The 14,330-nt window shown below is 45.3% G+C and overlaps 1 protein-coding gene across 1 annotated transcript in view; it reads left to right on the top strand.

Moving 5' to 3' along the window:
• Positions 1 to 669: 669 nt before the first annotated feature.
• Positions 670 to 14,330, top strand: part of LOC126108370 (zinc finger protein OZF-like) — a 36,643-nt gene continuing 22,982 nt past the window's right edge. Inside the window, exon 1 of the mRNA XM_049913584.1 lies at positions 670 to 882. Coding sequence (XP_049769541.1) covers positions 670 to 882 — 213 coding nt within the window. The remainder of the gene's footprint in view (positions 883 to 14,330) is intronic.

Consider the following 14,330-nt stretch of genomic DNA (forward strand, 5'->3'; position numbering starts at 1 on the left):
CGCTGAGGGGTTGCCGCGTTTGAATTTTGTACGGATAGAGGTGTAAACTCTGGCGCGTGAGACGATACGTGGACGTCGGCGTCATTTGGACCGCAGCTGCAACACGGCGAACGGAAACCCGAGGCCGCTGTCGGATCACCTGCTGCACTAGCTGCGCGTCGCCCTCTGCGGTTGCCGTACGCGGTCGCCCTACCTTTCCGGCACGTTCATCCGTCACGTTCCCAGTCCGTTGAAATTTTTCAAACAGATCCTTTATTGTATCGCTTTTCGGTCCTTTGGTTACATTAAACCTCCGTTGAAAACTTCGTCTTGTTGCAACAACACTGTGTTCTAGGCGGTGGAATTCCAACACCAGAAAAATCCTCTGTTCTAAGGAATAAACCATGTTGTCCACAGCACACTTGCACGTTGTGAACAGCACACGCTTACAGCAGAAAGACGACGTACAGAATGGCGCACCCACAGACTGCGTTGTCTTCTATATCTTTCACATCACTTGCAGCGCCATCTGTTGTTGAAAATTGTAACTACTGTAATTTCGAAAGTTTGTCCGCCTGAAAATGTACTGTTGTCCCAAGCATATTGCAACAAACGGTGTATTTCTATCGCTGCTCGTTTAGTTTTTATTGCCGTTTCAAATATACCGGTCATTTTTGAAACACCCTGTAGATGCCAGCCGGCCGCTACCAGCGCTCCGCAGCCAGTCACCCGGGGGGTGAGCGTCGAGCGCTCCGGGCGCAGCCGCCCGGCGGCAACCGGCCGAGTGCCGGACGGTTCAGCTCGCTCCCCTTCGACACGAAGCCGCGCGACCAGTCGCGGACTGCCGCGGAAGAGCTTCGGCTCGCAGCTCCCGGTAGCCTCCGGTTACCCGACGCCCCCAACGTGATTCTCTTGTTCTTTTAGGGACTCTGAGGCAGTACCAGGGCTCCTTCACGGGACCATGCCATTCTTCTTCCGCACCTCCTTTAGGTGGGGTAGCATTCATCTCACGCTAGGTGAGGAGAGCCCTACGTCATAGTGACGTAGGCACGCGTCATCATGAGTTTCCCGAGTTGTCCTATCGACTGTTGTGTGCATTCTGTATATATCGACTGTTGTGTGCGTCTAGAATCTGCATTCTTATTTGTTTATGTGCTTTCATTGTCCTGTTCTCCGGTGTTGCTAGTGAGTACGTCGTTCTGAACATGGGCTCTAACGGAGATGGGACAACTTTCGAGCAGATCCATGAAGATAGTCTGAAAGGTTTCACTATCCTTCTTACTTGCTTTGCAACATGAAGGCAAAATGAAATGGAACCAGATGGTTTAATGTTTCTAGCAACATTCGGAATTATCTTCAGAACCACTTCAGTTTCTCAGTTTAACGTTTCTGCCCACATGAATTATGTATAATTCATTGGATTTTATAAAAATACGACACACTTTAATTTCTTCCTATTTCACGTTTTTATCCACATGATTTATTCAATATTAATCGGATTGAAAACATGACTACACACTTTTTTAACTTTCGTTATGGTTATGATTCCTTCATTCAGATATTCGTTACGTTCACGAAATACACAATAATATCCCACATTCTTTGGATTGCAGCTTAATAATTAATTAATTCACTTTTCTGTCCACACGATTTACGCACGATTCATCGGATTTAAAAAGAATGACAAGCTTTTTTTTTATTTCGTTATGGCTCCTTCGCTCAGACATTAATTATGTTCATGAAATACACATCGCAAATTATTGGGATTACACTTAACAATTCATTTAGCTGGGATGACCATATCACACAACTCCTACCACTTCGTTTGTACACATGCATTTACATTTCCTTTGACGTTATCGGTACAACTGCAAAGATCGATATATCGATATACGTACTCATTTAGTCGATTTAGGTTAGTTACACAACGATGACGTAGCGTTACGTCATTATGACGTAGGGTTCTCCTCACCTAGCGTGAGATGGAGGAGGATGCTAAGTTCACCCAACCTGGATATGATGTGACGTCATTATGACGTAATACACTTTAGTCGATTAACACACGTATCGACTTTTACGAACGTTCGAGATTCTAAACTGTCGTCAGCTAGTGATTTGTTTTGACACGTGCGATTCTGATAATAGCTCAGTGTTGCAGCGTGTATGTATTTCGCCAAAATAAAAGAGCTGGATATTAATAGAAATATTCCTGACCGTGGCCTTGAAAATACCACAGACAACATGTTTCGTAAAAAAGTGAAGTCCTCTTATGTCCCGACCAGATTAGATTGTGTGATTGTTGTATTGAACGCTTACGCCGAAAATAATATTTATTTATTATCAATATTTTAGTATGCTTTCATACAATTGGTCTCGTCAGTACATGTTAGATTGTAGCCGCATACTCTTGCTGACTTTCTTTTCTTAATTTATATAGCTGAAAGAGAACTTGTGCAAGTTTGTTAGCTAAGCAATTTATATGTCCATACCAAGATAGTCTTTTATCAACCATAATTCCAAGTAATTTTACACTCGGGCCGCAGAGACAGGTACCTTAGTGTCCAGTAATGACTGGTGTGTAGAATGATTGAATTTCGAACTTAAAAAGAAAAATATGAGGCAGTGTTGAAGAAAAATCGTCGACCGGAGATGAAATACGAGGGGAAGTGGATTTCTCAATGTAATCTTAACGAAAGGTTAGTGTCTTGACGCATCTAAGGATTTTGGCTGCTGAGTGCTTCTTCTCACCGAGTACAAATAACCGTCGCACTTCAGCTGGGTCAGAAGTACATCAATTTCTGCTTGAGATTCACAATAACCACGCAATTGCCCTTCGTCATCGATGCTGAACTCTTTCATATTTTCTCTCATTAGTCTCTCGAATGCTGAACACACAATTAGAGATGAGCAAACGAAAAACAACGCACAGGACACACACAGAGTACAATACACGATTTAAACGCAAGGAACGCAAAACACATTTAAACGAATGGCGCAGAGCACAGCGCTACCCTGTCACAACCTCTCGAAAGTTCACAAAAGTCGAATAGTCGATATACGGTTTCTATCGTTTTCGATGTAGCGTGTATACGTCATAATGACGTCACATCGTATCCAAGTCCGGTGAACTTAGCATCCTCCTGAGATGAATGCTACCCCTTTAGGTGTCACGCTTGCACCAACAGCGTATGTTAGCGTAACGTAGGGAACACCCACTTCAATAGCGAACAAGAGACACTTCTCTCCCCTATCGAGAAAAGCAAAACTGTCGTTTCCCCCTTCCCACCCAATAAATAAATAATTCTAAGTTCGAGATGGCGGACGCTACTAGCACATCCCCTGCTGTCATCCGCAGCGAGACTGCAACACACGAGGCTCGAGGATCGACTGCAGCCGCCGAAACTGGCGCCCCGCTCGCTACCGGAGGCGACGGAGCGGCTGGCGACGCTCGACAGTTCGGCGTGAAAGCGCAAAAGCAGCTCGAGTCGCGCCGGCCAATCACCGAACTTTTCGGGACGGACGTCTCTCCCACCAAAACAACTACACTCAACATCACTTTACACTCACCTGTCACTGGGCAGTCATGTACCATTCTCCCACCGATGCAGCAGCCTCAAGAGATCGAGGCAGCGGCGGCGGATGTGGACACAGAAAACCACTACACAGAGCCCTGGCAGGTGGAGGGCCCAAAACGCAGACCCAGAAAGACACGAGCACAAACAAGCGAGCACCCAAACTCGCTAGGCAACCGAAAGGCGCTGTTGCCTACACCAACTAGCACATCTCAGGCTAGCAACAATATTAACACAAAAGAAAACGCAAACACAGCTGTGGCGAACAAAAACAAAGCACACAAAGCCACAGCGGTGCCCACACAACACGAGACTGGTTTCCCCCCAGTCGTTATACAAAACTATGGGAACGTTAGTGCCGTTAAGGGGCTCCGGAAAGGCTCAAAATCATGAAAAGTTCAATTTTTACTTTTTTGCGTTTTCTGAATCTGCAGACTATTACCTTTTAATAGATATATAATTTATTCAATTCCGAAGACTACAACTATTTTTAAATTTTTTTTGAAATGTGTTCTGCATGGGCGTGACCCACTGTGGCGCTGTTAAACTGCTGTCAAATGGTGTTATTATTAACGTCCGTGTTCATCAGGTACATTTTAGTGATGTGAGATAAAGTATGTGTTGTGGCTAACCTATTTTCAGAGACTTAGCAGCACCTGAACTGTTGAAAAAGTGTATTCACAGAAAAACTCAAAACCCCAATGAAAGTGTAAATAGTGTTATATGGTCGAGAATCCCCAAGAGTGTATTTGTTGGAATAGAAACACTTCACTTTGGTGTGTATGATGCTGTTGCGACTTTCAGTGATGGCAACATTGTAAGGTGCAAGGTATTTAGAAATATGGGAATGAAGATAGGTTCTAACATGGTACGAGCGATGCTTGCTTTAGACAAGGAACGCCTTCGGGCTGCGGACAGGGCTGTAAAGAGTCTAGAAATACAAGCAAGAGTAAACAGGAGGAGGAACAAGAGGAAGCTGGAGGAGGAGTTTGCAGAGGATGAAGATAATCCATCCTATGGACCTGCAATGCACTAAAAAGTTAATCCAATCTTTGTCGCTCGATTCCCAAAACTTTTATTTTCTCATACTAATTACGTGTTTACTAAGGATCTTCCAAACATATTTGTTTCAAACTTTCAGTAAATGTTACACAGTACCTTCTGCATAATGTAACACAGCCTTTTTCCAAAAAAACTGTATATTTTTGAATATATAAATAAAAAATTGCAAAAAAATGTTGTGAATTTTCATTACAATTGAAAAAAAATCATCTTTAATAACTGAACTAAAATTTTGTAAAATCCCTGTGTTAAGTTGTAGCCCATATTCCAATAAATAATCTGTAAAAAGTTCAACTTCCTACCTCAAATACTTTGTGAGGAAAGATGTAATTTATAAGCGTTATTTTAACATTGCGAGTATGGGGGGTTCCGGAGCCCCTTAACACTGCATTCGCGGAGAGGCACATAAACAGTACATTACACGCAAAGTAGTCGGGGGATAGGGCCTCACTGTACGTTGCCACAGACAACGAATATAAAGATCTTCTGACCTTCCTCACAGATCGGATGATCGAACACTACACGTACAGAAGGCTGGACGAGAGAACCCAGCAGTACGTGATCAAGGGAGTGGATCCCAGCACCCCCAACGAGGCAGTACGGGCGGCACTCTGTTATCTGGGATTGGACTGCAAAAGTGCCTGTCGGATGACGGGGTTCCGCACACACGCGCCGCCGCCACGCTACACGGTCGAGTTAGCCGACACGGCTGATTCCCGCGCCATCCTGCTGATAAAGGGCTTTCTGCGGAGGAGGATGCTAAGTTCACCGGACTCGGATACGGTGTGACGTCATTATGACGTATACACGCTACATCGAAAACGATAGAAACCGTATATCGACTATTCGACTTTTGTGAACTTTCGAGTGGTTGTGACAGGGTAGCGCTCTGCTCTGCACCATTCGTTGAAATGTGTTTTGCGTTCCTTGCGTTTAAATCGTGTATTGTACTGTGTTTGTGTCCTGTGCGTTGTTTTTCGTTTGCTCGTCTCTAATTATGTGTTCAGCATTCGAGAGACTAATGAGAGAAAATATGAAAGAGTTCAGCATCGATGACGACGGGCAATTGCGTGGTTATTGTGAATATCAAGCAGAAATTGATGTACTTCTTGTGGTGTCACCGCCAGACACCACACTTGCTAGGTGGTAGCTTAAATCGGCCGCGGTCCATTAGTACATGTCGGACCCGCGTGTCGCCACTGTCAGTACTTGCAGACCTAGCGCCACCACATGGCAGGTCTAGAAAGACGGACTAGCACTCGCCCCAGTTGTACGGACGACATTGCTAGCGACTAGACGTACGAAGCCTTCCTCTCATTTGCCGAGAGACAGTTACAATAGCCTTCAGCTAAGTCCATAGCTACGACCTAGCAAGGCGCAGTTAACCATATCTGGAGAGAGTCTTACTTGTATTCACCATAAACGATGTATACCAAAAGGATGGATTAAAGTTAAGTATTCCCAAAGCAACGTACTTTTCTTATTAGCATTCATTGAGCATCCTGTTTCAGACTTCACGATATTCTGGGTGAGCTTATAGCGTGCCTATTCGGCCCCTTCAAAATAACACTGTGTCGGCACTTCTGTCGACACATAACACTTCTGACCCAGCTGAAGTGCGTCGGTTATTTGTACTCGGTGAGAAGAAGCACTCAGCAGCCAAAATCCTTAGATGCGTCAAGACACTAACCTTTCGTTAAGATTACATTGAGAAATCCACTTCCCCTCGTATTTCATCTCCGGTCGACGATTTTTCTTCAACAATGCCTCATATTTTTCTTTTTAAGTTCGAAATTCAATCATTCTACACACCAGTAGTTACTGGACACTAAGGTACCTGTCTCTGCGGCCCGAGTGTAAAATTACTTGGAATTATGGTTGATAAAAGACTATCTTGGGATGGACATGTAAATTACTTAGCTAACAAACTTGCACGAGTTCTCTTTCAGCTATATAAATTAAGAAAAAAAAAGTCAGCAAGAGTATGCGGCTACAATCTAACATGTACTGACGAGACCAATTGTATGAAACCATACTAAAATATTGATAATAAATAAATATTATTTTCGGCGTAAGCGTTCAATACAACAATCACACAATCTAATCTGGTCGGGACATAAGAGGACTTCACTTTTTTACGAAACATGTTGTCTGTGGTATTTTCAAGGCCACGGTCAGGAATATTCTATTAATATCCAGCTCTTTTATTTTGGCGAAATACATACACGCTGCAACACTGAGCTATTATCAGAATCGCACGTGTCAAAACAAATCACTAGCTGACGACAGTTTAGAATCTCGAACGTTCGTAAAAGTCGATACGTGTGTTAATCGACTAAAGTGTATTACGTCATAATGACGTCACATCATATCCAGGTTGGGTGAACTTAGCATCCTCCTTCTGCGGATGGACGTACGCGTAGAACACTACGAACCGCCCAACGTCCCCCAACAACGTAACAACTGCCAGCGGTTCGGCCACTCGGCCCTCCGCTGCGGCCTGGCAGCCACAGATCCGACACTTGCACACAAACACAGCCAAACCAGCGACGGTGCGCCAACTGCGGTGGGCCCCATGCGGCAAACTTCAGACAGTGCAGTTAAGAGATGGGTCGAACTCGTTCATTCCCGTGAACTACTTCATTCATTTCACTCTTTACCGTGAAGCGTTCAAATGAAGTAGGTAGTTCATTCATGAAGTAAGGAAGCCTGACGAAGTTGCCCAGTTCGCCGCTCAGCCGCGGCTGCGCTCGCTTCGCCTCGCTCGTACAATGAAGCTTCGTAATACTTCATAATTTTACCAACAGATGGCCGAACTATGCAGTAACGTGCACGCAACGTTTTATGCTCTTACAGTGTCTCAGTTAACTTAAATAGAGCATGGTCGAAGGGGACGAAGGAAAGATAAATAGAGAAATAACGAAGTATTACATTTAATCTTGCTTGACATTTTCTCATGAAGCCCCCAAAAAAGTATTTATCTGCCAAATGAAACGTAATTTGTTGTATTCATGGACTGTAAACTTGGGCTACCAACGAAATGCAGTCGAATTTTATGTTCCTTTTAAAATTTAATCCAAAATACACTCCTGGAAATGGAAAAAAGAACACATTGACACCAGTGTGTCAGACCCACTATACTTGCTCCGGACACTGCGAGAGGGCTGTACAAGCAATGATCACACGCACGGCACAGCGGACACACCAGGAACCGCGGTGTTGGCCGTCGAATGGCGCTAGCTGCGCAGCATTTGTGCACCGCCACCGTCAGTGTCAGCCAGTTTGCCGTGGCATACGGAGCTCCATCGCAGTCTTTAACACTGGTAGCATGCCGCGACAGCGTGGACGTGAACCGTATGTGCAGTTGACGGACTTTGAGCGAGGGCGTATAGTGGGCATGCGGGAGGCCGGGTGGACGTACCGCCGAATTGCTCAACACGTGGGGCGTGAGGTCTCCACAGTACATCGATGTTGTCGCCAGTGGTCGGCGGAAGGTGCACGTGCCCGTCGACCTGGGACCGGACCGCAGCGACGCACGGATGCACGCCAAGACCGTAGGATCCTACGCAGTGCCGTAGGGGACCGCACCGCCACTTCCCAGCAAATTAGGGACACTGTTGCTCCTGGGGTATCGACGAGGACCATTCGCAACCGTCTCCGTGAAGCTGGGCTACGGTCCCGCACACCGTTAGGCCGTCTTCCGCTCACGCCCCAACATCGTGCAGCCCGCCTCCAGTGGTGTCGCGACAGGCGTGAATGGAGGGACGCATGGAGACGTGTCGTCTTCAGCGATGAGAGTCGCTTCTGCCTTGGTGCCAATGATGGTCGTATGCGTGTTTGGCGCCGTGCAGGTGAGCGCCACAATCAGGACTGCATACGACCGAGGCACACAGGGCCAACACCCGGCATCGTGGTGTGGGGAGCGATCTCCTACACTGGCCGTACACCACTGGTGATCGTCGAGGGGACACTGAATAGTGCACGGTACATCCAAACCGTCATCGAACCCATCGTTCTACCATTCCTAGACCGGCAAGGGAACTTGCTGTTCCGGCAGGACAATGCACGTCCGCATGTATCCCGTGCCACCCAACGTGCTCTAGAAGGTGTAAGTCAACTACCCTGGCCAGCAAGATCTCCGGATCTGTCCCCCATTGAGCATGTTTGGGGCTGGATGAAGCGTCGTCTCACGCGGTCTGCACGTCCAGCACGAACGCTGTTCCAACTGAGGCGCCAGGTGGAAATGGCATGGCAAGCCGTTCCACAGGACTACATCCAGCATCTCTACGATCGTCTCCATGGGAGAATAGCAGCCTGCATTGCTGCGAAAGGTGGATATACACTGTACTAGTGCCGGCATTGTGCATGCTCTGTTGCCTGTGTCTATGTGCCTGTGGTTCTGTCAGTGTGATCATGTGATGTATCTGACCCCAGGAATGTGTCAATAAAGTTTCCCCTTCCTGGGACAATGAATTCACGGTGTTCTTATTTCAATTTCCAGGAGTGTATAAAGATTCACCACTCATGAAAAATCGAGATTCTCACAAAAGCCACATGGTGGAGATGTGGCTACGCCCAAAGTAGGAAGGCCAGGCCAGCTGACAACACAGTCGACATAACGTTACTGAAACTGCCGGCAGTGTGCCGGAGAGAAGCGACCGACTCCTTCCCTAGGTACATACCCGTGGCCCACCGTGCTCGGGCACACTTCTTGCGCCTGTCTTTCTGGTTCATAGTCTTATTTTCACCATTATTATACCTCCTAATTTATATTACATTCTTTCATACACCCATCAAAGAAAGGTCTGCATGACCTCGGTTCCCAGAGTTCTGGAACCTGTACATAAAATTGGAGTAAAGATCAACATAAACGTCATTTCCGCCCGTTTTATTTCTCGTGAAAACCACACATTGCATGTTGTACCACCATACACTGAGACCTTCAGAGTTGGTGGTCCAGATTGCTGTACACACTGTTACTTCTAATACCCAGTAGCACATCCTCTTGCACTGATGCATGCCTGTATTCTTCGTGGCATACTATACACGAGTTCATCGAGGCACTGTCGGTCCAGTTTGTCCCATTCCTCAGTGGTGATTCGGCGTATCCCGCAGAGTGGTTGGTGGGTCACGTCGTCCATAAATGGCCCTTTTCAATCTGTCCCAGGCATCTTCGATAGGGTTTGTGTCTGGAGAACGTACTGGCCACTCTCGTCGAGCGATGTCGTTATCCTGAAGTGAGTCACTCACGAGATGTGTACCATGGGGGCACGAATTGTCATCCGTGAAGACTATTGCCTCGCCAATATGCTGGCGATATGGTTGCACTGTCGGTCAGAGGATGGGATTCGTGTATCGCATAGACGTTATAGCGCCTTCTGTGACCACCGGCGGCGTATGTCGGCCTCACGTAATGCCACCCCAAAACAGCAGGGAACGTCCCCATAGCTGCACTCACTGGACAGTGTGTCAAAGGCATTCAGCCTGACCGGGCTACCTCCAAACTGTCTCCGACAATTGTCTGGTCGTAGGCATATGCGACACTCCTCAGTGAAGAAAATGTGATGCCAGTCCTGAGCGGTCTATTTGGCATGTTGTTGGGCCCATCTGTACTGCACTGCACGGTGTCGGGGTTGCAAAGATGGACCTCGCCAGGGATGTCGGGAGTGAAGTTGCACATCCTGCAGCCTATTGCGCACGCTTTGGACCGTAACACGATGTCCTGTGGCTGCACAAAAAGCATTATTGAACACGGTGGCATTGCTATCAGGGTTCCTCTGACCCATAATACGCAGGTAGCGTTCATCCGCTGCAGTAGTAGCCCTCGGGCGGCCTGAGCGAGGCATGTCATTGACAGTTCCTGGCTGTCTGTATCTCCTCCACGTCTGAACAACATCGCTGTGGTTCACTCAGAGACACCTGGACACTTCCCTTGTTGAGAGACCTTCCTGGCACAAAGGAACAATGCAGAAACGATCAAACTGCAGTATTGATCATCTAGGCACGGTTGAACTACAGACAACACGGGATGTGTACATCCTTCCTGGTGGAATGACTGGAACTGATCAGCTGTCGGACTCCCTCCATCTAATAGGCGCTGCTCGTGCTTGGTTGTTTACATCTTTGGGCGGGTTTAGTGACATCTCTGAACAGTCAAAGGGACTGTGTATGTGATACAATATCCACAGTCAACGTCTGTCTTCAGGAGTTCTGGGAACCAGGGTGATGCAAAACTTTTTTTTGATGTGTGTAGATGTATACACCTGAGTATTTGATTAAAGTGTTGTGAAACTGGTTGTGTGTGATACTGTAATAAAGGTAATAAAGGAACTGCTAATAGATAATGTGATATTGAAAAGCTGTTTTAAACATTTTAATAGTTTCTTAAAAAATGTTTAAAATATGTTATCATGCATCTCAGCTGTGGATGCCCGACTGCAAAATCATTTATTAATTCCTTCTGTTGTTTACCATTTAGCTATTTGGTTCTGTTCACGAAAATTGTTGTTGAGTGCGGAGCGCAGTGTTTAGGTGTTCAGTTTGTTTTTAAATTGCTGTCTTTTCAACTGAGAAACATATACTGGTGTTCAAAATTAAAGCAACAAGCAGAAATTTTACAAGGTTGCGTTTATTTTGCCACAAAACAGTATAAATAGGTGATAGCGGAGTAGAAACAGTGTAAAGAATACGGAATGCAAACAACTGCAATATGTACAAGAGTAGATGAAAATGTCCTTCATTTCTTCCAACTTAAGAGATATGCAAACACATTCCAACAGCTGTTTAATGTGCACAGTATGGGGTGTGACCACCTGTGGCAGCAGTACAGGCCTTAAAATGCTGGAGCAGACTGTGACGAAAGGATCCGAGGTCCACAAACAGTCGAAATCCTCGCAGAGTCTTTCAGAATAAAGCAAGTCTTTCGGAATTGTCCCAAGATGTCTCTGACATTTGCAGATGAAATCGGTTTTGGTTCCAGAAAAATTGTAACCTCCGGTTTGTCGGTGCCATCCTTTTACTGCACTTTTGCTGCGACATCGCCCCAGTGGAAGGGTGGTGTGTTGCTGACTGCTGCAGCTTGTCAGCTCCCAGCTGTTTGATGGTGCAGAGGAATGTAGCACAGGCCCAGGAGATTTTGTTGCTCCACATTGGCACAAGGCTTTCCATCTCTAGTAGGGTAATCACTTTTGGAAATTGGTTGTATAAGTATGCTGTTGTTGTTATTGTTTCCAGTCCAAAGACTTGTTTGATGCACCTCTCCATTCCACTCTCTCCTGTGCAAACGTCTTCATTTCTTAATACTGTATACACCCGAATCTGAGCAGTGCTTTTTTTCTGGTGTTCAGGATCCAAAAAACCGCCAGCGGCTTAGAATCAAATGCAAAGCAAATGGAAGTTCTGAAAAAATGGCATTGGGAACTGTCTCAACTAACTTTTGCCGTCAGAAAAAATCAGTGCTAGACGGGAACGATTTTAGAGAGCGGAGATAAATACTGGCATCAAATCTTCTGTGCTAGTAAAAATACATAAAAAAGTTAGAAAATAAAGGTACTTTTTTCTGAGTTTAGGCCATCAAATTGCAATATCTCCACCTACGGGAGAAAATAGAAATTCAGTATTGCTCGTCTTCAAATGTAGCAGCCTTTCAAATATTTGTAGCAACGAAAATAAATTCCTCTACGTAAATACCGACAGTGCCTAAGGCTTTAGGATTCTTGCACAATGGTAAGCTGTGGCTCATTTTCATTTCACATATTGTGAAGTGCTTGTGTTAGTGAACCGTAATGAAGAGATTTCATTACAGTGCCAAATTCCAGGCGGAAATTATTTCTTATGCAGAAAAAATGCTAACCGTGCTGCAGGCGCTTAAGGCATCGGCAGACGTCGGCTTCGTGGTGCTGCTGTTTTTCCAGCGCTGCCACTTCACTACGAATCTGCTACGAAAAGCCGATTGGCAAACTCGTGTTCAGAACGTACGTCAATATGGCCGACACTTTGTCAGTACATCTTCGATGTTTTCCTACCGGTGACAGTAGACGGTTCCTATGAATCGTGAATCGCATACTCTCTTTGTCCAGGTTGTATACGACCTGGGACAACCGGGAGATCCGGGAAAAACCCGGGAATTTTTTCATCTGGGAGAAAAATGGGAAAACCCCGGAAATTTTATAGAATTCCTGGATTTTTTAGTTGTTTTAGTTTTCAGTTAAATTTTTGTAATTTTGACTGGTAAGAACCGATCCTCTATAACAAAGGATATTACTGTATCCCGCAACTGCAGAATAATACTTCAGCATTAAAATGTGAATGAGAGAAAAAAATGAAAATAAAACTTAAATTGCAAAGGAAATAAAATAACACAGTGCTCGTACAAGCGTCTGCCGACAGCAAAATGTGTCAAAGGCTTTAGGAAGACTATGCAGTGCTTTGTAACAACAAATTGCCTCCGATGAGTGTGGCGTCGCAACTGTTAACATTAGATCAATTAACCAGTTACCAGTGGGCTCACAAACAGGCGTAGTTGAGTCGCGTATTAGTAACACCTTCTCCCGCTTCTGGCTACAGAAGTGTGGCTGTTGGCTGTGTAAGCAGCAGTAGCAGCAACCAGCCACATGGGGCACCCAGAAAGATTTTACTGATGTGCCCAAGCTGCCAGATTCACATGTGCGCAGCAGGCTCGCACCTAATGTGTGGGGTGGGGAAGGGGGTGGGAGACCGGAGTATCTGAACTGGATGGCAATTTAGGGAGGAGGGGGCAAATTCATATTCTTGAGGGGAAAAAAAAAACTTTGTTTCACAAAGCACCTAGCTTCCAGCGCAAGTCGGTCTATCGATTATTCGTATGACTTTGAAAGGCACCCATGCTGGTTTTTGGACATTTTTGAGCACATTATAAGTTGATTTCTGAATGAAGTATAAGTTGATATTTGAATGCGTGCATAGTGTACGTGATATCTCTGCCAAGGGAATCCTCGTCGCATCTAGGAATGAACTTTCCTGCAGACAAAACGGGACGGGCTATACGAGCTGAGTGGAATAAAGCTCAACTGGTGAATGCCAACTGCTGCTTGTTTATGTGGTTGATTCGGTTTGCAGATGTTCGGCATTGTTATAATTACTAGCGAAATCCGTAGATTCAGACTACCAGAGTGTAAATAGACAACTAACAGGTACAACACGTACGAAAGATTACGTATTTCTTCTCGGTGTATCCAAGAAAGTGAAATTTGACAGAAAATTTTTGGCCAGATCGCTACACTAGTCGGGGCCAGTTGTAATCCCCTGCTAGCAGCCGCTTAAGTTCCATTCTCGGAGTAGTGCAGAAAACGCATTGTACGAACACGTAAAATGACTAACTGGAGAATAATCGCCGGATAACTAAACCGGTGAGTGTGGCAGGGTTAGTAAAGTTTACCGGAGAATGAGTTTTGACAGTGGTAGGAATAGTTACAGAATTACTGATGATGAGATTGTTTGTTAGAATGAGGAAGGAGAAGAGAACGGGGACATCACACAAATTATGGAAGAATATGACGATTCCAAATTTATACAAAAATTTCTTTGTACTACTTTTCAGTCTTGTGCATGAGAAACTGAACCCTATGCATGAAATCTGAAACTATTTCCTAACATAAAGCTTTTTGATTGTAGTATGGCAAATAGGTATTTCGTATTGGTACTTCGTGAATTATATTCTGTCGTACTATAAAAATGATC

Source organism: Schistocerca cancellata, chromosome 11, assembly GCF_023864275.1.
Source record: "Schistocerca cancellata isolate TAMUIC-IGC-003103 chromosome 11, iqSchCanc2.1, whole genome shotgun sequence".
In the NCBI taxonomy this organism is placed as follows: domain Eukaryota; kingdom Metazoa; phylum Arthropoda; class Insecta; order Orthoptera; family Acrididae; genus Schistocerca; species Schistocerca cancellata.